The sequence below is a fragment of the Aptenodytes patagonicus genome, chromosome 14 (genome assembly GCF_965638725.1).
Source record: "Aptenodytes patagonicus chromosome 14, bAptPat1.pri.cur, whole genome shotgun sequence".
Taxonomy (NCBI): Eukaryota; Metazoa; Chordata; class Aves; order Sphenisciformes; family Spheniscidae; genus Aptenodytes; species Aptenodytes patagonicus.
In genome coordinates, this window is record NC_134962.1 from 17,324,605 (window position 1) to 17,352,546 (window position 27,942).

Here is a 27,942-nt window from a genome sequence, read left to right on the forward strand (position 1 = left end):
TCGTAATAGCTTACTTGCGCACGTAAACAACTAGTATAATCTTTTCCTAAGCCACATACCTACCACTTGCTTTTTCTTACTGAAATAGTGCGATCCTGCAAAACTGCTTTTATTTAAAAAAATCTTAAAAATCACTGCCGCTAGGAAATGCTTCCAAATGCAAACAGAACAAATGCGCCCCCATTTCCCACAGCAAAACAAAATACATTTCCGGGAAGGGCACAAGACAGGAGCCCCGTGATGCTGCAGCTGTTCCTCTACAGGAAATGAAGGTTCAGAGACCGATCCATCTTCCGAGTCTCTGCTTCCAGAACAGCAGCTCTGGGCTCCCTGACCACAGCTGCTAAGGAGTAAGACAGCTCTTGGTGAAGGTCTGACAGCTCCTGGCTGGTCTTGGCGCAGCACTCAATATAGTCCTGCTTGTATTTTCGCTCCTGTGCCAGCTGCGTCTGCAGAAGGGACACCTGAAAGAGGCAAAAGGCCGAGCTCAGGCAAGCCCACGCTGTTAGGACCATCTGCGGACGTCGGGGAAGACGCACCCGCTAACTCCAGCCCTGACAAACACTTTGTCATTGTGGAATGGGAAGTAACAGGTTCCCAGAGTCACCCTGAACCAAACTCAGATTATCAACAGTTCCGAGTTTCTTTCTGGCATACCATTCACGTGTACAACACCGAGACATTACATGTATATTAAGGAGAGAGGTTCCTACAGGGTTTAGTAACCCAACTCTTTTTCTCAAAAGAGAGATTCGGGCTACCGACACCTTAGTTCCACGTGCTTTTTCCTCAGCAGGAGGGCTACTGGTTACACAAGGTACTGAAGAACTGTTCTGTTGCGATCCAGCTTAAAAACGTGACAGCTAGCACATGAAAAGGGAGCAAACTCTCATTTTTCCTAACTTCAGAGCATTTCACAGAGGAGCAGAGCATAACCTGATGAACAAAGCCCAGGGGGGAAATGAGCCTTACAGGACTGCTGAGGCCTTGAAACGCCTCAGATTCTATTCTTTCCTGACAACACGGAGCTCTGCCTGCTGGGCTTTTTGGTGGGAGAGACCCAGCTGCTCTCACCTCCTGTTAGGTTTGCAGTGCAGTGCAGCCACAGCAGCTCTGGCATGTTGCCCTCTGCCTGCTCTGGAGTGGAGGAGATGCACATGGAAAGTAAGACATCAAAGGGACTTCACAACAAACTCTGTGCATAGGCTGGGGACCACCACCACTGAAGAGAGGGACAGATCTGACCTTCTGTCTGAAATAATAAGGGCACCTTTGTGAAACTGGGCTTGCAAGCCTGAAAAACCCTCCCACGCTCTGGTAGGTAACCCAGAGGTATGAGTGGGAGAAGTGGCCAGCTGCTGCTACGAGCATCTCCCAGGAAGTGGGAGATCAAGTTCCAGTTCTGCTGTTTCCCAGGCCCAGAGGAGTGCCCTAACCAGCCAGGTGAGGACTATTCTTTGAGCAGAGCACCTCCGTTTTCCTGCTGAACTGCTGAAGTGGGTCCACGGTGCAGGCAGACGCAACAGTCAGTCACAAGGGGAAGGGGGTTCAGTTAGTTATCTGTAGCAACAGAACTTCGGACACTGAGGCTTCCTGGTGAAAACATCCTTAAGATATACCTTGATGGCTTCAGCAGTATTCTCAGCTCACTTGCCGGAGCTAAGCATCATGTAGTCTACCGATACAAATATTATATGCATTTCGCCCTGAGCGCCTGTGAAGATTCGCCTCCTCAGGGAGACCAGGGTGTACCAGACCCATAAAAGTACACGGAAGAGACGTCTGGCGACTGCTGCTACTGCCAAGACCACTGTCAAAGGATGCAATAGGCTTCAGTAGCTGGAATGTACGTTCTTGCACTGACAAAACCCATGTCCATACAGTGCTTAGGTCTCTGACTCGGTCCGATACTGGGATCACGATTAGCACAGCATAGCAGTATGACACTAACGATTGCCTGAAGGCTATAAGCTCTGGCACTGCCTCAGATCCCCGGAGCTCTGATATGATGCAAGCTCCACTGTTAACGGAGTCAAGGGAAAATGGAAACAGTCAACAAGATGAGTAAGCTCAAGGGGAACATCCTTAGAATAGTCTCTACTTTCAGGCGAGTGCCAGTTTTCTGAATTTCCTCCAATCCTTCTCCCACTTGCCCTTTAGGCAAGTCAGAGACTAGACCTAGGTGAATGATGTTGTTTGGCCGTGGCCAAGAGGTGTGTCTAACTGGTACTACCTGGTGTAGACACTGCCTGGTGTACTCACTTCCTGACAGCCAAACAAAACTTGGGCTGTGGCATCATGCAAAGTTGTGCCCATCAGTACAGCCACAGTGGCTTTTGATGAGAGCTTTCCTACTCCTCACCTGGTTCTGTAACTCAGCTAATCGACTGCAGCGAGCGTGAGACTCCTCCTGTGAAGAAAATGCAAGGATTTCTTTTTTTTGCCTCCAGTTTGGTCAGGGCCATGGTCTATATTTGACTTCTATTAGGTCTATACTGGGGGGCTGCTGCCACTGGGATTTGCCATCGTTGCTCCGTATGGCCAGAGCCTCCTCCCACCAAGTAAGATTCTGTTCTCACCTGTCTAGAAGCAGGCATCTTGTGCTGGTCAGACTCAGAGAGAGAAAAGCCGCATGCATCTGGCAGTGACCGACCACCGTGATCTCTCTTCAGTCTCCTCCGTTCGCGTTCCACCTGCACGTTGGACAGGAGAAAGGGTCACAGAAACCTGCCACCAAACAAGGAGCAAAAGGACCTCTGGACGTCATGGCAAGGAGATGTCTGCTCAGAGACCGTTAATTGCACCAGAGAACGTTGGCGGCAAAAAGCACTCGATGTAGACTATGGAAGAGAAAGCGCAAGAGGAAACAGTTCCTGACACAAGAGAGTCAAATGGGTGTGTATGGGGACGCTGGGGCAAGAAGGGTGGTTCCGGAGTGAATGTGCCTTTGTGAAGGCAGCGGGGTGCCAGAAGAGAGAGAGAATACAAAAGTGTGTGTCCACAGGGGAAAGTGGGAGAGGGAAGGAGACAAACAGAGGACCCCAAAGTGCTGCCTGTGGAAATGTGTTGTGTTCCAGAGGACCGTGAGGCTTTGCAGAGGCAATGAGAGCCTGTTTTACCTGCTCAAGAGTCCTCCTGAGCTCAGCGTTGAGTTGCTTCAGCTCCGTCTTCTCATGTTCCAGCCTTGCAACTGCTCGCTGCAGACATTCCAGCCGCTGCGACAGGAGTCTCTTCTCCGAGAGCCACGATAGCTGCTCCCCTTCTGCGATAGCCTGCTGGGTGTTCAGAGAGGAGATTACGTGAGCTGGTGCCACATAAAGGTTAGGAGGGCCAGAACCAACACGTCGGGGAGAGTGACCGGACTCAGGAATGGACAGTGCCAAGTCCCTTCTTCTCCTCCCGAGAGAGACTGGAAACATTCGTTTCCTATTCAGCCACTTCATGCTTTCACAAAGGTCTGTAGTATTTCCAGCTCCCTCTCTCTCAGCCATTTCTTGTCCGTCATGAAGACTTCCACATCGACATGTTGCTCTTAGGGAAGCTATCTAACATCTTTGGTCATCCTCTTTGACCTTCACTGTATATCCTCCTATCTGTAGTTCTACGCTCTGTCCTCGGACAACCAAACAACATGTGGGTGAAGCATGCGTTTCTGCAGTGATAAAATGCCAAGGTTTTGTTCTCTATTCCCTTTACCTGTTACATCATCATTACAGAACTGCTCTTCGAAAAAATCCCATTATCAACCAAGCCCTGTGCACTGCTCTGAACCTAGTCAAGAGCCACCTCCCCCCTCGTGGGTTTCTTGATGAGTTCATCAAGTGCTCCTTGAAGCGCTCTCTGACAGCATCTATAAATGTAGTCTTGATATCAGCACTATACCGATCTATACGGATGCAAGCGCATTACCTGATCTAATGCTGTTGCATACCTGATCTATACGGATGCAACTGCAACCTCCCATTGTTTTCATGCTCCCTGCCCTTGTCTGCTTCCCATCAACAGATCACAATACCCGTCATCATCCTGATCAGGCTGGCAGTAATATTTCTCAAGTCATGTACAACTGTATAGTGCATAAATACAGTATTTTATTAGTAGCAGTTTCTACATGCCTGTGGACTAACGTAATGCTAAAAGTATTGGCAGAGTCCCAGGCAAGTTTGCAGCACAGGCTGTTGCAGCTGTTCCACTAGCAGTACCCGAGTCAGATCACCTTGGAGAAATCCACACAACTTTGCCTTCGTGCTTTTTGGACTGCGGCACAAGTACATCCTGCATGTGCAGTGAAGCCTTTAACCTCATCAGGCAACGGTACGAATTCCATTCTTTTCAATACACCGGAAAAGCTGTACCTCAGAAATCGACGTCTCTGAAAGCATCCTCTAAGCGCCATCAGTGCAGCTGCTGTTCAGCCATCGTTACAAAATTCTACTAAGTTTAGTGCATTAGTCTGGTCAACTGTGCCCTTTCCTTTCCATGCCAAATCCTAACCGCGAGACGTTGGCTAAGCTTGCCTAGATAGGAGAGAACCAATTACCCACCCCCAACCTTTGGACTTGCTTTAATTTTAACGGCAAGCTCTGTAGCTCTTCCAGTAGTTCTGGGCTTGACAGAAATCATTCTGGCAGGTGAATGGGCTCTGGACGGAGCTAGAAAGACAGGCAAGCCTGCTGGCCGCAATCGTGGTTTCTTTGGCCAAGCAGGTCATATATGTATGGGAATATATATTCCCATATCTTTATGGAAAACGTCTTTAGAATCCTTCACAGACATTTTAGTTGACTGATGATCAGCCACAGTGCCTACCTGAAGATGAAACCGGTCCTTGTCCCTCTCTGAAACCATACTCTGCAGGATGGCTATTTCTTCCCTCGGAGTCCCATTGGCCATTTCACTCCTGGTAAGGGCAAGAGTCAGTGCTTGTGCCTTCTCTTTCCATTCGATTTCTCCACTTTCATTCCGCTTCAAAATAGCCACCACACGCTCCAATTCTTCCCCCTTTGCTTTCCTCTCATCTTCCAGCTGCTGGGTTAGCTCCTCCTGCCTTTTCAAGAGACGGTCTCTCTCCTGGAGAACTTTCCTCTTCTCTGCTTCCTCTGCCTCCCAGTTCTGGAGTTTCTGGATTTGTTTCTTTAGGGTCTCGCCTTCATCTTCCCATCGCAAAGCTGATGTTAGTTGTTTCAGGAGTTCACTCTGCCTCCTAAGCTCCTGTTCTCTGCCTGTCAGAGTCTCCTCTAAATACCTGACTCTGCCTCTCTGGTACTTGATCTCTGCATCCTTCTTTGTCAGAGTCTGCCGAACGTGCTGGAGATCTTCCCGAAGACCTCTTATTTCCTCTTCTAACTCTTCTTGCCCACCTTGAGCCTTGGTCTCTCGTTCCCTCTCAGGCAAGGCTGCTTCCAGGAGCTTCTCTTGCTCTCTGTGGTGTCTAACCTCTTCATTCTTCTTGGTTAGCCTAAGCTGGAGATTCTGCAAGGTCTTCAGTTCTTCTTCTTGGCGCTGGAGTTTTTGCAGAAGAGTTTCATTGTCTTCATCTCTCTTCCTCACCGCTTCCTCAAGCAGATTCACTTGCTTCTGGCATGATGTTAGTGCTACTTTCATGCTTTCTTCACCAGGCTGGAACGTGTTCATTTGCTCTGTCTGCCTGAGGCACTCCAAGCGGTGGTTCTTCACTGCGTGGCTCATTTCGTCTAGATCCTGCTGTAGGCTCTTGGCCTGCTTGCCTTCTAACTCCTTCTGCTCTCGAAGGTCCTGGGCATGCTCTTGCAAAGACACCCTCTCTTGATCTCTAGCTTCTCGAGAAGGTTCAGCATATTCTAGTTTTTGCAGTATGGCTTTAGTCTGCATCGCTGCCTCCTCCTTTTGCTCTTGAAGCTTAGAGATAGCCTCCTCCAGAGCCTCTATCTTTTCTTCTCTTTCTTTCAGAGTCAGTTTTGTTGCTTGAAGATTTGTTTGCTCAGCTTCACGCTTCTCCTCCTTTTCCTTGCATGCCTCACATTGTTTTCTAAGGGATAAAATTTCTTGCTCTTGTTCCTTTAGTGCCACTTGAAGATGATGCAGAATTTCCTTCTGCTGTGCAGAGTCCTGTTCTTGGTTTTGGAAGGTCTCAATCACTTCCTTCTGAGATTCAATCATGAAATCCTTTTCTTTCAGTATTGCCTTAGCGTGTTCTAAGTCTCTCTGTAAGACATTCATCCGTTCTTCTGTTTTTTCCTCATAGTTCCGTGTTTGTTGCTTTTGGATGTCTATGAGCCTGTCCTTTTCTTTCAAGGTTTCTAAGGTCTGCTCCAGTTGGTCACGGACAGTTCTTAACTGCACTTCCATGACTTCTTCAGCTTCCTGGATTTGCTTTTGTTGTGACTCAAGCTCTTGATCTTTTTTAGATAAAGCAAGTGTCATCTTTTCTACTTTACCATGAAGCTCTTGCAGGTGCCCCTCTCGCTGATCCTTGTACTGCTGGAAGAGCCTGAACTGCTCCCTTTGAGAAGCACACTCACTCTCTCTGTCCTTAAGAACTGCCCTCAGGTGTTCAAGGCTTGCGTGCAGAGATTTCACCTGTTCTCTCTCCTTTTCCAGTTCTTGGATCTGCTGGGTCAGAGACATAAGCTCTATGTTTTTCTCCTTCAAGTTCCCTTTCATATGATCAAGATCCACGAGCAGATTTCTCACTTGTGAGGTACCGTGTTGTTCCAGAATCGTTATCTTCCCCTCCTGGAATTTGATCTCCTGGTCCCTCTCCTCCAGCGCCTTGCTCATCTTGCTGACAGCAGTCCTCTGCATTTCTCGCTGCTTCTCCAGCTCCCGTATCTGTTCTCGCTGGGATCTGATCTCCCGGTCTCTCTCTTCCAGGTCTTTGTTCATTTTGCTTACAGCAATCCTTTGTTTTTCTTGCTGCTTCTCCAGCTCCTGTATCTGTTCTTGCTGGGATCCTGTCTTCTGTTCTTTCTCTGTTATGTCCTTAATAACCTGATCGAGAGTAGTTTTATGCATTTCTTTCTGCTTTTCCAGCATTCTCATCTGTTCCTGGTATAACTTCATTTCTCCCTCCCTCTCTGACAGGATGGCAGTCATACGAGTGAGATTCTCCTGCAAAGCTTTTACCTCTGCTGCCTCTTTCTGTAGCGTCTGGATTTTCTCCCACTGCGTTTCCACTTCCTCATTTTTAATTTTTAAGATAGACAGTGTAGTTTGGAGTTCTTGTTCAAGGCAGTGATTCATATCTGTTGCTGTATTTGCTCGGGTCTCGGAGGCTGTGACTGATTCCTGAAGGAGTCTTCTCTCCCATACCAGTTTTTCTTTAAGTGCTTGCAGTCTGTCCCGGTCATGCTGCAGAACAGGGAGGAAGAGGTTCAATAATTCCATCTATATATGTTTGGTTGTCATACTAGATTGGAACTCCTGCTCCAGTGGCAGTCAAGGGCTGAAGTTGGAGCTTTTAGTAGAAAATTCGAGCTCTTCAGTTGGTTTCCCTGTTCGATGTAAATTTTCTACTGTCACTCAAAAAAGATTTGAGAACTGTACTGTATCTATCAAACTCTGTCCATAACTGATTTTTGGAGTCATTGTAAATGGAGGAGTGGGAAAATACCGACCATGTAGGAACAGCTGCACTGGCTCAACTGTCTAGGCTAGTCTCCCGTATGTAACGGTGCCTGTAAGTGCACACCCAGGGAAGAAAGCCTAAGAGTCGGGTGGACTTACATGATACCTCCCCTCCCCAACCCCAGCACTGTTCCAGCTTGTGAGAACTTTCTCAGTCTCCTCCTGACCCCATATAGACCTGCTGTATTTACAACACCCTTCGTCAAGGAGTTCAACAGGTCTGCTCTGCTGTAAATATACCACCTCCTGTCATTTGCTTGCAGCGTGGCTCTCACTACCTTCATCAGATGGCTCTCGTTCATCTCTTGGACAAGAGAGTGAACGACCGCTGCCCCCTCTCTCCCTGCCTCTCAGGATGTTGTAGACCTTTCCTGCGCCACTCTTTAGGCTGCGTCTTTCCCAGCTTACTCAGCCGGTCCCATCTTCCCTTTTGCCCTTCGCTGAACCTCTGCTGGCTCTAGGGTGTTCTTTTGGGGAGGAGCTGCCAGAACTGCAGCCAGGATTTCAAGTCCAGACTAAGCATGATTTAGGCAGTGGCACGATGATGTTCTCTCTATTAGGAAGGGAAGAGAGAACAACCCCAACATGTGATTTCCCTTTTTTTTCTTTGAGAACAACCCCAACGTTTCATTTACTTCCCCCCCTGGACCTCTACTGCGTAGAATTTTCGTGGTGCCATCCTCTAGAAGGCCACTGTCCCCCTCTCGAAGGAGTAATGGTCAGGTCACAGTCTGTCATTCCGTGTTTCAAATCAGGACTAGTTTTCCCCTTGCAGACATACATATTTAGCTGGATCAGCACTTTTGTTTCTCAAATGTCTCATTTTTCCCCCCGCTGTCTGCTCTCAGACGGGCAATGTTGAACAGCTTTCTATTATTAGCAAACTTTGTCTTCTCACCCCTTTTTCCAGATCCAGATGTTTAGAAATTTTGGACACAAATAATTGCCCAAACCATGCAATGTAAATAGAGACAAGTTTGAAAATTACTTTGACTAAAGCTTCAAGGGCAGAAACCTTCAGAATTGAGGAAAATAAGCACCCTGATTCGTAACTGAGTCGTATATGACTACGGCATCTTTTCCTACTTATTCAGGAGAATGCAATTGGAAAAGTTAAAGCACAAAAAAAAGTTGCTCCTTAGAATGACTAACAGAAGGCCAAAAAATATGTAAGAAATGGCCCTTCACAGCATCTGCCAGCCTCACCAGGACATCCTTTCTTTGCTTCTCGGTGCTCTCGAGTTTCCTTTCCAAAGACGCCACCTCTTGATGTAGAGTCATAGCCTCCTCCTTTAGAGACCCTTCGGAGGCTGCTAGCTGAGACGTCAACTCTTCCACCTCAAGTAAAACATAACAAAGCAGTCAAAGACTACAGCTTGTCGCCGTCAGCCATATCATATACTGTGAGGAAAGGGAAAGGACAACTTTAAATTTCACCCTATCGTGAGAGTACCAGATTCACAATGGATACAGCCAGCTTGTTTAACAATCTAAGTGCGTCACCATGTTCATCTGAAAAACCACCTTAAAAAACAAGGCTAGCAGTAACAGGCCAGCAGAAATCCACTCTGATGATTGCTGGCAAACAGGCAAAAGGAGCAGCCCATCTGGCCAGGGCAGCAGCTGAGATTCAGCTGACCAGTAAGCCTCCTTCAGACCAGCTGAGCTGGAGACCACAGTATGATGGCAGTCAGAGGGACTACCCCATCAGCCTGCTCTGCAATGGAAAGGCAAGAAGGGGAGAGACCACCTGTTTGATGACCAGAGTATCTACTGCTGTCTCAGTCACCTGTTTTTGCAGAGCATCCCTCTGCTGAAGAAGAACATTCTTTTCCTCTTTGATGGTTTTGATTTCTTCCTTGTGCCTCTTCTCCACTGCCTTGATCTTACTCCGAGTTTGCTGCAGCTCTGCTTGCAGCTTTTCTGTGATGTTCTGTAAACACAAATGGAGAGCAAGTTACTGGGACCTGCCATCGGGTTCAGCTTTTTCCTCTTTCTGTCTCAAAATCACATTCATTCAGCCACTTCTTTCTGCTTTTCTACCCAGCTCTGGTTCCACTGTAACCCACCCTTCCTGTTGCTGATCTCTGGAGCTTACCAGGCTCTGTGCTTTCAGTGCCTGCAGTAGTCCTTGCCTCCTCAGTCCCAGGACTTAGGTTTTATTTCCTTGTTACTGCCCTCACTCTGTTACCTGGCCCTCAGCCTCTCTCTCAGCTTACGTCCAATTGCCAACTGCCTGTTCTTTCAACCTACCCTACTAGTCAACGACTTACCTGCCCATTCTCTTGCTGCTTTTTCAGGTCCTGCCTGAGCTGCTCTAGCTGCTGGCAGGCTTCTGTTAGCTCTCCCTGCGTTTGGAGTAGCGTCTCTAATAAAGCATTCTTCTCACGCTCCTTTTCTAGCAGGACCTGCACAGAAACAAAGAGAAGACGGGTTTAAACTTCCCATACAAAATTTGTGTGGCAAGACTCAAAGACCCATGGGCTCACACGGTCTCAAAGCACTGTGCTGCTGGTCTCCTAGGTCGTTATCTGCCCACTTGGAGACACAGCTTCCTAAGTGAGATTGGCAGTATAAACATGGTCCATCCACGGTCCATCTGCGACTGAATCTCCAACAAACTCTTAGTCATCTAACAGGAGAATGTGTGGCAGTTCTCAAGTGTCTCGCCTTGCTGGTGAGGGTATCCCTCGTCTTGCGCTGTGTCCTGTTTGTCTTTCAGTAGCGACTTCTGCACCTACTTAGCGGTAGAGAAAACACAAGGCTGCCAGAGGGCTGAAGCTAGCAGCTCTTTCAGAAAACTCATGTACTCTGAGTGAGGTTTGGTGAAAATTACTTCGGTTTTAAGGTATTCAGTAGACTTTACCAAAGAAGTACTGACAGTACAGGGACACACTGTCATCTCTGAGCGCCGCCCTGTCATTTCAATACCTGTAGACACAGCTGGGGGTACTGCTGTCCCTAGGCAGCCTCCATAAAGAGGACTTTGGGTAGGACACAAGGAGGACTCTCAGCGTATCGCAGGGTTGCTCTGGCACAGGAGACCTGGGCACAAAATAGCTTACCAGCAAGTGACTTAAAACACAGCCCGGAAGACACCTCTGTTTTACAGCTCAGAAATATTTCAGAGGAGTCTTTAAAAAGATTTTTCTTTTGTCAACAATCCTGCTGCGCCCCTCCCCGTCCTCCCCAAACAAAAAGCCCATCCTCATGGGGATTCAGTCCTACAAACTCAGTTTGGTCTTTAATGGAGTTAAGGCTATAAACACGTATCAGTAAACGTCAAAAGAAGACCGTTAAGAGAACAGTGAAGATACTCTGAGGTAACTCTTAGAAAAACCAGAATACAATAGCAGCACAAAAATCTAAAATGAAAGGTGACATTTCTGCCTGGCTTCCTATGAGAGGTCTCATTCCTAGTCCCAAAGGTAGCCCTGCACGCCTTTCACCTCACCAAATTCAATGTAGAAAACATGTAGGGCATGCTCCACACAGCCCGATATCCAGTCATCTCCCACAGCTCTAGCTTTGCAAAGAACCACACAAATTCTCCTTTCACAGCCTTTACCTCTTGCTTGGCGTTTTCGACTCTGGTTCGTTCCTCTTCTTGTTGAGCGTGCACGATAGCAACTTTCTGCTTCATATCAAACAGCTTCTTCTCGTGCTCCCTTCCTGTCTCTGCCTTCTCCTTTTCCCATTGCTCCAGCATCTCCTGCAGCTCTGAATGGTGCCCTTCCCGCTCGCTTGCCTGATGAGTGGAGGAAAAGACTTCAAGATGAAGTCCCAGCCAAGCTCCTCAAAAAAATGTGAAGCTTCATCCCTCCCCCACAACCCCCGACCTGAACAGTGCACAGTGGCGGCTTTGTGCCCTCCATATATCGTGTCCTGTCAAGGAACTTAAAAGGAGGGTCAGCAGGTGGAAGAGAAGGAGATGTTACCTTCCCCTCTCTGATGGCTGCCTGTTTCCTAGCACCTCTCTCCTCAGGATTTCTATCTATTCTCAGAGTCTCTATTTTCAAAGCTCACCTCCCTTTTCATCAGTGAAAAGGTGCAGATGGACTGCAGGGTGAGGAAGAGACCAGTACCCTGATGCCCTAGTCACAAGACAGGCCACGAACTGAAGTACCAGGAACAAGGGGCCTGTTCCATAAGCTTCAAGCCCAAAGATAATACCTCTGTCAACCGTGAAAGGACAGAAAGAAAGGAACAAAGTTTCCGTGACTGCAGTTGGCAGCAATGTTAGGAGTCTACTTCATGGTAGACGGGAGTCTGGTAAGATCCTACCCCTTGGCTGCCACGCTTTGGGTGGGGACCGTCCAACCTTCTGTTGAACTCGTCTTAGGCCCACACTGCATCTGTGGCTGCATTTACTGTCCCAGCATAGTCCTGTGGGTCTTCACGTGCCTTCAAGTACGAGCCATTGGCTCTGCTGCCTGGCCTACCAACGTGTGGCCTATGACAGAGGATTGCTGCCATTTCACACGCTCGGGCTAGTCGTCTTCTAAAGTCAGCCCACAAAGCTTGCTTGAAGAATTCAGAAGCATATTGTTTCCTACCAGGTCTTGCAGGAGCTTGTTTATTTCCACTTCATGATCAGTTTCGCAAAGTTTGAGGGTACTGTTATACTGCTGTTCTGTCCGCAAGAGCTGTTGCGCCATGTTTTCCCGTTCCTGCTTCACGAGAGATCTCTCTGCTTCCAGCTCACATTGAAGGCACTTCACTTCCCCTGCAAACACGACAAATGGCAAGATTCAGAGTCTACACAAACAATGGTTCTGACTTTACTGACCTTAAGCCGTTTGAATTTCAGTGCAGGAGGGATCTGCCTCCATCTCCTTCACTCCTCAGAAGCACTGCGGACAGAGAGCTATTTTTTATACCACCTTCCCTAGGTAGGGGGATCACCAGAAACAAAGCGCAGGAGGCTCTCACCTTGTATCACCTCCTTGGCCTGCGTGACTGTGTGAAGTTGGATCTCAAGCTGACTCCTGGCGATCTCCAGCTGCGATAAGTGCTGCTGAGCCTCAAACAGGCTGGATTCCAGGGTCTCCTTCACTGACCTGCAAGTTGTGAATACGGAGGGAAATGAGTTGCTTGCTCCTGACGCCCACAGGGAGTTATTCCAGTAAGAAGTCGTTCAAGATCCCTACACCTGAGTACGGAAAATGGGTTGCACGGAAACTTGTATACAGAAAACATATTTCTACCGTTTAAAATAGCAACGCGGGCCCCTCCGAGGGAATGTCCAGGCTTTCTTCATGACCTAGCATAACACAGAAAGCCCAGCCGAATTTGATCTCAACAGCCAAATCTTAAATTGCTGTGACACGCAGGTAGCTGTGCCCACAAAGTCTGTGCCAGCAAGGAAAAGCCCAGCCTCTGCTCACAGCCCTTATCTCCTCAGCCCTTCCAAGTTGCTCTGCAGGGGGACAGAACAAGAGTATTTCCCCGGCTGACTCGTGACTTTTTAGTGCTGTTCATACTGTAGGTATAGGTAGGTAATTTTCCAGACTCCCTATATTTAAAAGGGACTCCAGAAATACATCAGATGAGAGGGTAAAGTCTCATGCTTGTAGCAGCATTTGGAAGAAATCAGAACGAGATTTTATCTGAACAGGAACTATATGAAGGGAGAGACAGGTATCCTTTAGTTTAAACTGCTGGAAGTTCAAGAGAAACACTTGCTCCCTTTGTTTAAGCGTTGCTAACTAAGTAAGCAGTAGCCCAAATGACTTGTCGCTCTTTAAAAGGGAAGTTGTAGTACTGCAGATGCAAATTGTTACATCCATAGACTTCAACCAACTGGTGCGTATGACACACAGGATTCTGGAACCAGGAGCTGCAGTTACCTCCCTGACCTAACACAGCGTCCTGTGTGCCACGTTCCTACAATACACAGCGCTGCCTCCCGAGTACAGGCATGCGACCAGGATAACATCCTTCAAGGTAAAGGGGCACCTGAGTGGTACAACAATAAAACCCACAACAGAAGGATTTCCCTGCTTTGATGGACAATGGAGGCTCTATCTGCAAGAAGGAGAACAAGCACTATTTCTGATTACGCCCATCTCTGGCAGTCCAAGGTAAATGTGCCCCGTTTTAAGGACAAATAGAAGTCAGTCTCTAAAACAGAACAGAAAAGGTAGAGTCCAAAACCGTGACAACAAAAGGCTCTTGAGAACAACATCTGGCAAGAATAGTTGCTGATTTTTTCGTTATCTATTGCCAAAGGTTCTTCATAACTAGTTTATCTCTTTCTAACAAAATAATTGATCCCTCTTTTTTCTAAAAAAAAAAGGAACTGAACATCTAATCACTTAATAACAGCCCAGTAATTGACCAAACATAATTCAGCTGGATCAAATAAGAGAAGCTGGAGCTCAGAAGAAGCAGCAGCTCTCAGGAAACACACTGAGTCAAAATGGTGTTTATCAGCCTCGCTAACAACATACTCTGGAGTGGTAAAGTGTAAAAGTCAAGAAGCATGCCAAACAATCTGTGAAACATCATTTGTACAGCTCTGCAAGTTCAGGAGTCTTCTAAAAAACACCTAAGAGGAGGACAAACGTCTCGATGCTTTTTTTCTTCTTTTTGGAAAAGCAGAACTTGTCACATTTGGTCTTAGAAACCTGATACAGCAGAAGCAGAGAATCTTGTTCCTTCCCTGTATAACTTCGCCATGGCATCTGTCTCTAAACGACACGTGGTGAGGAGTACAGGACCCAGACATCAGTGATGGGCAAGAATCCCCGAAGACTGTCGAGAATTCACAAGAGGTTTCCCTGCTGCTGGTGTAACCAACTCGAGGTCCTGCACCACACTTAACAAGAGTTAGCTTAGAAACAGAAGGCCCTCGAGATTTTCAGCGTGAGCCTCGAGCTTCACCCTAAATGGCAGTGTCCTCCTCACAACGTCCGTATGTAATAGCCTTGAATTCTGACGATCCCATGTCAAACCTCTTGACAAGGAAAGATCTATGTTCAAATGCAGAACAAGAAACCAAAACCAGGGAGAAACTTCAGGTTTCAGGAAACATCTGCATGGTTTAACGATTACTCAATTCAGAGCCAAGTTGGCTGGCTTTGGACTTCACACAGGAATGTGCAACGGGGCATAAACATGAGCGCAAGGCTCAGGAGAGCTTTGCTAGCTTTACCTGTCAGAAAAATAACATTCAAATCAAGGTATACTTTTTTTTTTCCCCCTCGAGATTCTTCCATTTTCTGTCCATGGAAGGTGAAAACATCTGAAAAGCACACAGGATGCAATAAATCCTCATGCAACGATTACCACCTTTATAACTACAGACATTGAATAAGGTCCTGCCTAGGGTGTCCTCCCTGCCTTTACCTGGCCTCTGCCAGCTGCTCTGAAAGGCCTCGTCTGTCCTGCTCCATGGCTGCCAGTCGCACCTCTAGGGCAGCCTTCTCGCGCACCAGCAATTCCTTCTCTTTGGACACCTTGGCCAGTGCATGCCCTTGGTGAGAGGACTCCTGGCGCAACTGCTCCAGACCACTGCTAGCCAACTCTTGCTGGCGGTAAACCTGAAAGCGGGACAAAATACAGTTAGAGGCCTTTCTCTGGAGTTCTCTGCAGAGCCAGCCAGTGCCACTTCTGAATCAGCTCGAGGAGAAAGAGCTCCTGTACTGTGGGCTGAAAGCTTAAGAGCACCTGCTGTATACCGCACTAATACCCTGGGCTGCCAAAAGGCACTGGCACTGTTAACTTGACAGTGATGAGTAAGGCCATACTGGGTTGCCTGGGACCAGACAGCTCCTTCACGACAAACGTACATACCCCGAACTACGTGTTTTCATGCAAAAATACTGCCTTTTCCAGAACTCCAGAACCTTGCAAACTAAAACTCTATTAGAATCTATTCCAGTGCTGGAAATTTTCAGGAAAGGCTGAGCAAAAGCAACTTTGCTCGCTGAAGAAAGTGAAAACACACATGGTTTCTCCTTCTAGAAAAAAAAAGATCAAAGTGTCACCTACTGCAGCGTGTAAAGCAGTTGGATGCAATGAGGTGACGCTTGGCAGGGAAACAGCCCTTGCGGTCAGCAGTGTCATTTAGTGATTTATGAAAGTCTGGCTGACGTGGCCAGAGAGATGGTAGACTCTGTTTGTACAGTAGTTCATGTCAACAATACTGTTTACTTGTCTTAACACAAAGAAGGTGTCTAATATACCTTGCTGGTATTCAAGCTTGAAGATTAACCATGATTTTTTAGCTCCTTTCTTCAGTATAACACCTCTGCTGTGCATTTGCCAAACATACCACGTACTCCAAAACTAAGACTATCTAACAGAGAACAGACCATCAGAAACAAACAATTCTCTCAAAGTTATCCCATAATACCCAAGATTGTACATTATGAAACTGACATTTAAATGATGACAAACTCCCTAGTCTCCTACAGTGACATGATCCTCCCCAGCTCTTTTGCCAGGGTACCGAAATCAGTTAGTCCAGCGTGAAGAGTCTTGCGCGATCACCTATTTCTCATCTTCTTCCTCAAAGCCTAAAGAGGCTCTAACAATTCACAGAATCATAGAATCGTCTAGGTTGGAAAAGACCTTTAAGATCATCGAGTCCAACCGTAAACCTAACACTGCCAAGTCCACCACTAAACCATGTCCCTAAGCGCCACATCTACATGTCTTTTAAATACCTCCAGGGATGGGGACTCAACCACTTCCCTGGGCAGCCTGTTCCAACGCTTGATAAGCCTTTCGGTGAAGAAATATTTCCGAATATCCAGTCTAAACCTCCCCTGGCGCAACTTGAGGCCATTGTCTCTCGTCCTATCGCTTGTTACTTGGGAAAAGGGACCGACCCCCACCTCGCTACAACCTCCTTTCAGGTAGTTGTAGAGAGCGATAAGGTCTCCCCTGAGCCTCCTTTTCTGCAGGCTAAACAACCCCAGTGCCCTCAGCCGCTCCTCAGAAGACTTGTGCTCTAGACCCTTCACCAGCTTCGTTGCCCTTCTCTGGACACGCTCCAGACCTCAATGTCTTTCTTGCAGTGAGGGACCCAAAACTGAACACAGTATTCGAGGTGCGGCCTCACCAGCGCCCCGCGTACACGGGGACGATCACTTCCCTAGTCCTGCTGGCCACGCTATTTCTGATACAAGCCAGGATGCCATTGGCCTTCTTGGCCACCTGGGCACACTACCGGCTCATAGTCAGCCGGCTGTTGACCAACACCCCCAGGTCTTTTCCCCCAGGCAGCTTTCCAGCCACAAAGTTGCATGTATGTCTTAAAATACAATTTCAACAATTTCAAGATGTCATTCCCATTCTTAGCAATACAAGACAGCAGACACTGACTTGCAGCTTTGTCCCGCTCTCTAGGCTCAAACAAATGGGAGTTTTGAAAGTTGCAGACTTCACAACAAAAAGCATAAATAGAAACATGCAGCCCTGTTCTTGCCTCAGAAAAAGGATTCAGAGCTACACAGTTTGTTTCTTTTGCCACATGTGAGAGCAGTAGCCCCGCTCAGATTCACGGGCAACACAATCATCTCTCTGCAGCTTATCAAAAGCCAAAAAAGAGACCAACACAGACAGGTGGATCAAAAGAATCTGTAGAAGCAGAGGACAGCTCGGAGAATTGCAGAACAGCTCTGAAGGCCATCAACACGTTTCCAAAAAGAAGCAAACAAAGCCTTCTGACCTCCAGCACTACCAAGCGTCTCCTTGACAAAAACACTGCAGAATCCAACAGATAACAGCTTCACTGAGCCAAGCAGCCAAATGCCCACCCAGAAGCACCACGGTTTTGGTCTCACCTGACTGAGTTTCTCTTGGGTTTCTTCCTTCTCCTCTGCCAGTACCGTCAGCTGTACCCGCAGCCCCTCCTGTTGCTCCTCTGCTTTCTTCAGCAGCTGCTCCAGGTGGGCTTTCTCGGCACAGAGCTCTTCATTTGTTCTTCTACACAAGTTCAGCTTCTCCTGGTCAGAGATCTTTGCTCTCTCCATCCCGTCCACTTTTCCTGACAGAACTTCATTCTCTTGCTCCAGCTACAATCACAGAGGCACAGAGGAAATAAAATACAGTAAGAGTTACTATGAAGAAGGTTTGGCTCGGACAGGAAAAAGACCAACATTTCCATACTCAGTCAGTCATACTGTCGGAAGGCAAGAAGCCTGAGCAGAAGCAGCAGCTGGAGACGAACACCTGGCAAGATCTTTGGCAACTCTGCTCACCTGCAGCACAAGTTTGTTCAGTTGCGCTTTATCCAGTGCAAGAGCTTCATTGATACCGCTCGTGTTCGCTGTTGCAACACGTAGTTCAGCTATTTCAGCACTCAGCTTATTCTGAGCCCCTGTCAACTCTGCTACCGACCGCTCTGCCTGGAGAGACAAAAGAACAGCATGACAACAAAGGCAGGAAAACCCCTGACTTCAAGCAGCAACTCCACATCCCCTGTGTGTCTCTGACATACTCCCAGTTCCGCGCTCCCAGTAAGCACGTGGGGACTAACTACCCCAAAGAGCCTGTGTGGTCTGATCACCATTTTCCAAGAAGGAGGACAACATTTTCCCTGTCTTCTACTGCCAGAAACAGCATCTGTGGTGGTCCTGCTATCACAACTCCCTCTCCCACAGGTGCTACCTAGGAATAAGGTGACCACACCTTCTCCAGTGCCATGGCAAGCTCATGTTTCTCTTGCTTCAGCAGATCCCTCTGAAGGTGCGATTCCTCCAGTGTCTCTCTCGCGGCTACCAACTCACTCTGTAATAGTGAATGTTTTCCTTCAAGTGCAGCCAAGTCCTTCAGTCTATGAGAAGGGGAAAGACAAACAAGCTTTTAATGTAAAAACATTCTCATTTCCAAAACCAAGAGCACATACTATGTCCCAGATATGACAGTTAGAATGATTTCCAACAGCTTTCTATTTACACCTAAAGAATGCTGCAATTTCCTGACTAGAGCTGCATCACTCTCTGTCATTGATGCAGGTGAAACATTCGTCATTGAGAAAGTGAAACAAGCTTCCAGAAATCACAGAACGTTTCCAAAAAGTTCAGGTACTCTCAACTGAACGGCTTCCTGCCTGATGGTTCTCTCTCTCCTTTTTGGTACATCGGATACAAGACTTTCCAAAGTTGTTCTTTGGGTAAGACAGACTTTTTAAGTCCAGATTAATATTCCCACAATTGCTCTTGCCTTCAGCAGCGAAACAATGACAGAGCCTGCAATCTACTGGGGGAGGAGATGTGCGTGAATTTCCAATGCAATAACCATAGGATCACAGGATGATTCAGGCTGGCAGGGACCCCAGGACGCCTCTAGCCCAGTCTTCAGCTCAAAGCAGCTGGGGTCGGCTGTGGGATCAGTCCAGGTTGCTCAAGGCTCTATCCAGTTGGGTCTTCCAAATTTCCAGGGATGGAATCTGCACAACCTCTCTGAGCAACCTGTTCTGCTGCATGATTGCCTTCATGGTTCAATTTTTTGTTCTCCTGAAATCCAGTCCAAACCTCTCTTGTTTCCGCTTATGCCTGTCATCAACTACTCTGGTCGGGTTTGGAATGCTTTTTTTAAAGGGTCATAAAGAAAGTACAAGGAGGCAGCTATGCTGTAGGTCAGTAGGTAGCCAGACCTGCCCACGTGCTCCCTTCACCTTTCTATGCTACAAATGATGAGCATGCAGAATTCATTCTTTTACAGTGGGCCTCCTAAAGTCCAGCAACGCCCACCCCTGCCCAGAGAAAGCTTTAACGCTCACAGGAGCTCCTGGTCACGACGCGCTCTCTCCATCGTCCGTTGCTGCTCCACCTTCTCCCCCTGCGCCGAATCTTCCTTCAGCTGCAGTTCAGTGTTACTTTGACGCAGACGCGAGGCTTCTTGCTCCGTTACTTCAAGCTGGTGCTGTAGCTCTTCCCTGGTTTTCTCGAGGTTTGCACAGTCACTGCAGAGACAAGGCTCAGTTAGAAGAATGAAGAGGCCTGAAGAGTCACGGGCCCCATTTTCGTCATTCCAGGATGGAGTTGTGGGGAGCACGGTAAAGAAGAACTTGCTCTTCCCCTCACAAGGCAACTGAAGAGGGAAAGAGAAAGGAAAGCAGGCTTTTGCCTTCGTTCAGTGAGAAGCGGCGGCTAGGAAAGAACGGAATTCACAGATGCAGCATGTTGAGAGGGAGGCGTCCTGTATTCCAACACCGCTCTGTATCGCCAAGACAGCCTTAGGATTCACAACAGAGCATGAAAAGCAGCGACAGGAGGATGCTAAAGTGCCCAACAGAGGCATACACGTGGTAGGGCAGGCGAGTTCTTTGCCCATAACGCCGCTGAACTCCCAGAACTGGAAGCAGATTGCCTCTAGAACGCAGGAGAAGGAGGAAACACTCACCTTCTGAGTGCTTCTACCAGAGAGTGGAGGTGCTGCCGGTGGCTGCTGGACGTCTTGCATTCCTCCTCCAGTTGCTCAAGCCTTTGCTGCAGCTTCCTGCACTGCTCTTCCTGCTGCCTGTGCTGGTGCTGCAGGAAATTGATAGAGTCCTGCCTGGCCGAAAGCTCTTCTTTTAGGGCCTGCAAGGAATGGGCAGGGAAAGAGCACAAACAAGCAATAAGAAGCAGGGCAGATGGCTCCAGGTAGCTGGGAGAAGAAGCAAGCAGAGAGACAGCTCACCTGAAGGCAAAAGCTGTGATGAGGGGGTGGGGATCAAGGAGAGAAAAGCACTAGGACACAGAGCTGGCGAGACTGGCAAGGCAATACGGTACCAAGAGTGGGAAGGCTAGAAAGAAACTGGCTAAGGAAACGGAAAGGTTTCAAGCTAAGTGAGGCATTAGCAGCTGAGCCTGTGGCCAGTGGTGAAGACAAGCAGAAATTCTCACCTGCCTTGCTCCTCGCCTCCTTGCCAGTGCTTCCTGAACCAATACAAAGGCATGCTCTGCATCAACGGAGCTCAGACAAGGGAGGACGTTGCTGGACTCTGCATGCTGGGAACTGTCAGTGCAGATAATGCTGACCGTGCTGTCACTGTCATCTAACACCACCTGAAAGCCCACATCAAGCTGTTACTCTTGGTTTTCTTTATCTATTTCTCCTTTTCCCCCCACTTCACCCTGGAGTCGTTAAAAACTCAATTCTCTCATTTCTTCAGTCAACAAAGAAGTTTTGTCCCCGTGGCCACAAGTACTCCAGGGGTTTCTGAATACAGCTACTATAAACACGAAGAAACAAGTGTGAAGTGGCTGGAGGCTGCCTGAACGCTCAGTTTCTTGAAGCTCTCAGGAATGATTTTGGTCTCCGTCAGCTTCTTAGAGCCACATACACAAGCACCAGATCAACACGGGAAACAGCAATGAAAGGAAACAGTAACGCTGCCCAGGGAAGAAGGAAGCTGATGACTACTGGAAAACAGCAGTGAAAAAGCTAATGTTTATAATTACTCTGAGCAGTAGCACAAGAGGATAAAAATGACTAACTAAGGGGAAAGAACTGACTTTGTGAGAGGCTGCGTAAAAGATCTGACGACTAAGCCCCCCTCCACAGAGCGAAGTTTAGGACTAAGTTAAAGCTACCCCTAAACACTTAGACCAGTTGCGATTCTGGGGTCAGTGAATGTAGAGTGAAGGAGCAGAGCTGGCAAGTGCATCGATTGAGTCAGTGACCTTTTATAAAAATCTGAAGAACAACAGCGTCATTGCTCAAGGAGGGTGCGGGAAGCCTCCAAGCAACACTGGAATACAAATGTCACGTAGCCAACTCAGAAAGCACAGTCCAAGAGAGACCTTAGCGGGACGCCGAAGGCAAAGGCACTGAAAGTTCTAGCGACTCAGCTGAAGTGTCACAGGACAGCCAACTCGGAAGTTATAACAGGTTTTATGTCAGAAAAGTGGTATAAAAATTAGACAGCCAGTAGCAGTTAACATAGACAGTAATCAACATCTCTATCTGTTCCCTGGGTTAGTCTGTTGCCTTCCTCAAGTACTTTTAAGTCAAATTTACGGGGATGTGGTCCCAACTCTGTACTCACCTCAGTTATGTCTTTTATCAGCTTCTGGAGGGAAAGATTCTCTTCTTTGGCTCTCGTAGTCAATGCAGCTTCATATTCTTTCTCTAACCAACTTGCTTCCTGAGAACAGAATAAGGAAAGGGTGGGCAGGGAAGAGCTGCTCCCCTCTGTAGCATTCCCATCCTCAGTAGCATTGTCACGCCGATAAGCCTCAGCCCTGGTGATTCCAGTGTATTCCTTCCCATATCTATTCAATTTCTTCTTTGCTAAAACTAAGAAGAGAAAGACCAACAGCTAGTTTTTATAGGCTGCTATGAAGCCGTCCATTCCAAGGAACCTTGATCCCGAGAGACTTAAAGTCACAGGCAGAATTGGTTGCATTGGTGCAACCCCCCTGAGGAAGACACCTGAATTGTCTGCAGCTCCCCTGCCACTGCCTGCACCTGGACTGACTCCACGTGTGCCAAACACACAGGGAATATTTTGGCAGTGCGCCCGATGTTCCCATACAGCTAGCATCTTTACCGCTCCTTCTCTTGAGCAAGCCACACCTCTTTGTGCTAAGGCTGGAGAGCAAACACTGGGCTATCTCCCAGGTAAAGGTAAAACATACTAGAATCTCGACAGTGTCGTTAAGCGTTTTCACGGTCTTCTCCTTCTCCTCGTTCTGCTTCTGAGGCTGTACAAGCAAGGCCGAGAGCTCCATCACCCTGAGAAGAGAAGGTCCACGTGCCATTCCAAAAGCATTGCACACCATCACCTGTTAAAGAGCTACGCAGCTCCCAGAAGCATAGCAGAGAAAGTTCAACCCAGAAAATACAGCAAAGGCAGCGTTCATCTCTACAGGTTAAAAAGCCTGATGCTGCAAAATGGCACTTCTTGCCCCAAAGGCCTTCCGCACTCAGTCTTGCAAGGAGGACTTGTCAGTACAGAGGTGCTACATTGCTTATGATGGCCCTGGGCAAATTCCTCCCAACTCCCTTATGCACAGTTCTGGATAGCAAAAGGGCTGTACAAGAGACAGAGCTCCCTTTATACTGGTCTTAATTTCTCACCGAGAACCAGTTAACAGCAAAAACATTGTAATATGCAATCTCTTTTCCAGTCTTGTCTTACTCAGTCAGTCAGACGGTTTTTTCTACCCTTTCTGTTGAAGGCAGTGGTTTGACTGGGGACAGAAACAGGGCTGTGCAGAATGGGTGTGCTTTAAATGTGAACACAGCCCATCTAAGAATCCAGGAAGCAGCCACAAAAGACGTTGTTGGTAACAGCAAAGTTTAAAACACCTTTACCTGTCCTGAAGCTCCTTCTTCTCCAGGTCCCCCCTGACTTGTAAGCACATCACTTCCTGAGTCTTCTGGCTTATTTCCTGTTCCGCTTGCTGCTGTGCCTGATCCTTCAGGACAGGTCTGCCCAGAGCGATGGACTCCCAGAGGTGTATGCCAGAGTTTAGACGGGAGCAGTTTACAAGTATAGCTCCAGAAAGCCTCATTTGCTCTGCCTTCAGCTCTGACAAATCTCTGAAGAAGAATAAAGAGAGAGCTAATCTTCACACCACCATCTTTATCAGCTGACTCACTTCTGAAGCACGTAATTGCGCAACAGTAAAAGCTGGCAGGAAAGATGACATCTTTGTCATTCATCTGACACTTTGGGATCAGGACTCATCTTGACAGTTGAGCAATGAGTCTACTGGGTAGCTGAGGAATGAGCCTGTTTTCTCCTCAGAGATAAGAAGACATGTATGGCACAGCCAGAAGGCTTCAAGGTCCTCTAATTACTCTTACTAATTGTTGCTCCTGCTCTCTCTTATCAACATACTCTAATTATCATTAACAGATGTAAGGAATTTTACCAAGGTCCCCGGCTTTTACACCTAAGGGATCAGCCCTAAGCGACCCATTATTATCAGCACTTGCACTGCTAAGAGGCTCGTGACAATAGCTACATAATAAACGTTTCAGGAAGGTGGTGTAAGAATAAGCCTAGAATGTTGTAACAAAACCCACAAACAATACAAGAATTAAATAGTAGGTCAGGCACACTCTCACATTAAGGAAAGCTTATAATCAAATAAGGTAAACGGCTGACAGTAACCCAGAGTTTGAAATTGCAAGCTGGCACCAGAAGAAGGTACTATTAAGGCTACACTATTTTTGCTTGTGTAGAAGGCAACTGTGAGAAAGGAACCTCAGAGAGCCCAAGAACAAGAAAACAATCACAAAAAGAGGTATCAAACGAAGCAAAATAAATTGGATAAACGCAGTAACAGGGTGGAGGAGCTATTCTTTCTCTCAACGATGCTGGTACAGGAATAAGCGGATACAAACTGACCAGAATAAATGTAAGCTGGAAATGAGAAGAAAAATAATAGATATATTCAGGAGTGATCTTCCCATCAGGAGCAGTGGGAAAAGAAACTCCGTGAGACTTAAGGCAGATTTTAGTCATTCTTTTAAATGGACTGCTCTACACGCTGCACGCATAGCTTTGGTGAGTCGCTTCCAATGTCTCCATATATGCCCGTGTCTGTGTCAATACGCCCAAACATCACCATAGTCAAGTTCATCTGTTTAGGGCCCCTGCATTGATTATAGCCCAAGCCCCACAGTTTTATCTGAAAACCAGCATCAAACAAAATGATTCTGAAAATAGCCTAAAGCATGCTTAACGGCATTGCTTCAGACTGTCAAAGGAGAAATCATACCGTTAGCCGCAACTAACGTAACATCGAGGCTCAAAAAGCGGGTGTGAAGGGAAGCTACACTTTTGTCTGCAAGACATCTAGCCTTAACTTCTACTCACCGGTCAGTGGCAGTCTTCATTCCCAGGAAATGATGGCGGAAGGTTACCACCTGACGCCACAGGCTGAGTAGACGGTTATGTTCACCCCTCAAGCAGTTGTCATAAAGCTAAACATGCAAAGACAGAAAGAAATGCCAACTGAGCCTTCACTGTCACTGTACAAGTCTTTCAGATAGGAGAGAGTACAACCACCGTCACCAGGTCTCCTTTAATAACTATTGCAACAGGGGCATCAAGGGCTGAAGAGGCACCACAGAAGCATCCTCAGTAGACCCGCCACCTGACTTCGAAGAAGGGAACATCCACGCTTCTCCTGCAGGAGTGGATATCAGCAGAGCAAACTGATCATGATTCATCACCTCGCCTTGCAGAGGTGTCTAACAGTCTTGGTGGAGGAAGACAAAAACAAGCCCCTCCAAGACCAGTGTCAGATTTGCTTACAGCAGGCCGCTGGTAAGGGAGGCCTGTCTTGTTCTTCGGTTGGCTACTCTGAATCCGAAAACACACAGACCTCTCCGGTCTCCACTGCTCTAGACGGAGATTTAAGAACTATTAAAAAGATGAGCGGTCCTGTGTGACTGCCCTGCAGTGCCCAGCAACAGCAAGCGTTTGCCTTTAAGACCGAGCAGTATGGTCACAGCAGGTGGGCATCTTCCATCACCACAATTTGCTGACACTCCTCCATCTCACACCCCTGCCTTCTGCCCGTCAACACCAATACATCCTCAACAGAGCCACAACTTCACACAGCAAGTTCTCTGTGCCAGAAATAAAATGCATTCTCACTCCACCCTGGCAGCACATCTGACGTTCCTGTAGCCTATCCCTACCTCACGTTCGTTGCGCCATTCACTCTCCTTCAATTCCAGCTCCTGACGGGCCCTCATCCAGTCCGCCGTCAGCTTTCCAACATCTTCTTTAAGAGCTGAATTAACCTCATTCGCTCTATCGAGGTGCTCCCGCAGGAGAGCGTTCACTTCTGCCAGATTCTCACACCTTGGAAAGGGAGAAACAGCAATCAGGTCACTGAACAACTGCTATCCACAAGCAGCATCCCCGTGATTTTCCAGCTCCCTCAACACTGACTTTGTTGTCAAACTGAGAGGCAGTAGAAGTGCTTTCTAGGATTAACTAAGATCTCTCTGTCATGGCAAACTCATTTGCTTCTCTTTGCTTTAAGCCTTCAACTTCCATCTACAATTTTGGTTTCCCCTTCCTCGTCAACGCTGATGATGCCCACAGTGAACGTCTTGCCTCCCCTTCCTGCTGCTGATCTCCGGATGCGTCACCTTTCTCTAGCATTGTCCTGAGTCGCTCACCTACTGAGCCACGGAATAATTTAGGCTGGAAAGGGACCGTTGGAGGTCACCCGGAATAACCCCCCGCTCAAAACAGAGCCATTCAGCACACAACACTATTACTGCACCACAGAAAACAGATTGTGGACCTCTCTCCTTTCAAAGCAGCTTGGCCAGCCGCTTCCCTCGGGGAGGCTAGGTAGCACTGACAGGTTCTCCCTCACTTCCATGAGCATCCAGGATACCAAGTACGAGGGAACGCTTCTTCCGGGTACCTTTGCTGCTCCTCTTCCACCTGAAGCAGTGCTTTCTCCAGGCTGTGGTCTTCTGTGGCTTCCCACCTGCCTGGAAGGGATCCCTTAAGAAGAAAGGAAATGTTTAGTCAAATTCTTGTGTTCCCTTCACTACTGTTAGCATCCATCGCTTTCCCCTCCATTTGTTGGGTATCTCAGGAGCTCGTGGCTTCTTCCAGGCACAACAGTGTCGTGACTAGGGAGAGGAAGGGAGGGGAAGGGTGTTACTCAATGTGAGCAGCTCTCCTCAGTCTCCCACTGTTGCACTCTCACACCTAGGTATCCTAGGCTCATGACCGCAAGCGCTCACTTCGACTTGGAGCCTGGGAATGCTCTCCTACCCTTCGTTTCCTAGGTCTACTTTAGCCGCGAAGCAGAAAGAAAAGCACAGAGCCAGCTCTGTATGTTGAACGCCAGCATTCTTGCCTTCCAAAATGCTACGTTTCAACCGATTCTTTTTCGGAGACAGCCATATAATGTAACAGGCAGTACAGCCCTCTCCTGAGACCTAGGACAAAATGTTACTCCAGCAATAAAGCACTCTTTCACAAAACTGAAATCCTTCTTGATAGCGTTGTCTGGACTGGCATTTCTGGGACTCCTGGCTGCTCTAAGAATGGCAACCGGACAAACCACGGACGGGCAAACTTACAGCGCTTCTTTAAAGGTGGTATGTAGGACTGAGTATAGGACTGTGAGCTGAAAGGTTGTTGGTTATTGTATTTGCTTTGTGATTATATATATGTGTCCTTGCAGTGGTGTCTTTGCAGTGTCGTACCACCTTTCCCATAAAGATATATGCTACCCTCAGGTAGCAAAATCTTGTCTTCCTCTGTCATTGCTTTGGGGAGCTTTTCTTTGTCTGCGTTAACGAATGCTACATACACTGTCTTTAGGTAGCAACCCGCACACACTCACCCCTCCTGCTTCCACTTGCTGCTCCAACTCTCGACACCAAGTCCGGTACTGCAGCACCTAGATGGACAGACAGAATGAAGAGGAGCCAATGCAGCTTGTAAGAGGCTCGGCTCCTCCTGCATTAGCTTTTCTCTAAGTCTTTACAGCCCAAGCACAGTACATTTCACAGTGCTGCTGATACAGTCCACAAGAAGTCCTTACGGTATAGGGAAGCTTCACTTTCCCTAGTATTAAAGAAAGTGAGACAGGGTTTCTTTCACACATAGTACTATCTGCTCATCCTAAGACAGCGATGGCAAGCAGAATGATGAGACAGACTTAGCCAGCCATGCCCGGCCTATGGCCACCACGTACCCCAAATGAGTATTTCCAACGGGCTAAAAGCCCAGTGGGTCCCTGCAGCTAGAGAAATGACTTTTCAAAATCGCTTTTCAATATTGAGCAGGTGAAGTTAGTTCTGACCACAGTCCTGCTCAGCCACTGCTCAGAGCTGCCTGCCTCTGCCCGGGGCCGCCCAAAACCACCCCCGCCGGCTCGAGCCCTACCTCTGGGACAGCCCCCTGCTAACGGGGCCAAACAAAGGCGTTTGCAAGCCAGGCATCTTTACCCAAGTGCGAAAAAGACCCAACGAGAGGCTCGGGGGGGTGACAGCGGCAGGGCGAGGCGCCCAGCACGCCGGGCCGGGCCGGGCCGGGCCGCGCCGGGCGGAGCCGGGCGGCCCCCGGCGCCTCCCCCGAGCTCCGGGCTCGGCGCCGTCCCGCCCGCAGCAGCTCCGGGGAGGGCCCCGTTGGGGCCGCGCGTTCGCCCCCCGAGATCTCCGCCGCCGAGTCCCCTCTCCGCGCGGCGCGGGCGGCCCGGCCCCGCCACCGCGGCCCGGCCCCGGGCAGCTCCCCCCGGGCAGGCGCCCCCGCTCCTCACCTTCGCCTGCAGCTTCCGCACCAGCACCGCTTGGCGGTGCTGCGCCTCCTGCGAGCTCTGCAGCCGGCGCCGCAGGGAGGCCTGGCTCCGCGCCGCCATGCCCCCGCTCTCCAGCCGGGCCCGCCGCCCGCGGGGCTCC

At 48.3% G+C, this 27,942-nt stretch overlaps 1 protein-coding gene across 1 annotated transcript; it reads right to left on the minus strand.

Annotated features, from left to right (window-relative positions):
• Positions 1–85: 85 nt before the first annotated feature.
• On the minus strand, positions 86–27,935 carry LOC143167057 (uncharacterized). The gene is made up of 26 exons (XM_076352090.1): positions 27,804–27,935; positions 26,886–26,942; positions 25,950–26,032; positions 25,207–25,372; positions 24,377–24,483; positions 22,864–23,091; positions 22,185–22,281; positions 21,593–21,691; positions 20,448–20,609; positions 19,963–20,141; positions 19,340–19,522; positions 18,247–18,391; positions 17,817–17,963; positions 17,400–17,630; positions 14,956–15,149; positions 12,538–12,665; positions 12,162–12,331; positions 11,174–11,353; positions 9,879–10,013; positions 9,395–9,538; positions 8,812–8,943; positions 4,810–7,329; positions 3,120–3,275; positions 2,580–2,693; positions 2,363–2,410; positions 86–464 (listed from the first exon to the last, which is right to left on the minus strand). Exons 1-26 carry the CDS (start codon positions 27,900–27,902, stop codon positions 258–260), a joined length of 6,111 nt encoding a protein of 2,036 aa, XP_076208205.1. The 5' UTR covers positions 27,903–27,935; the 3' UTR covers positions 86–257.
• Between the last annotated feature and the right edge of the window lie 7 nt (positions 27,936–27,942).

What these genes read in the sequence shown, in the direction of transcription:
- LOC143167057 (XM_076352090.1), bottom strand. Translation starts at nt 27,902, where the DNA reads ATGGCGGCGCGGAGCCAGGCCTCCCTGCGGCGCCGGCTGCAGAGCTCG. An exon ending in TGCGGAAGCTGCAGGCGAAG is followed by an intron (nt 26,943 to 27,803) that starts GTGAGGAGCGGG and finishes CTGTCCATCTAG; the next exon opens with GTGCTGCAGTACCGGACTTG. An exon ending in GGGATGCTCTGCAAAAACAG is followed by an intron (nt 8,944 to 9,394) that starts GTGACTGAGACA and finishes GTTTTACTTGAG; the next exon opens with GTGGAAGAGTTGACGTCTCA.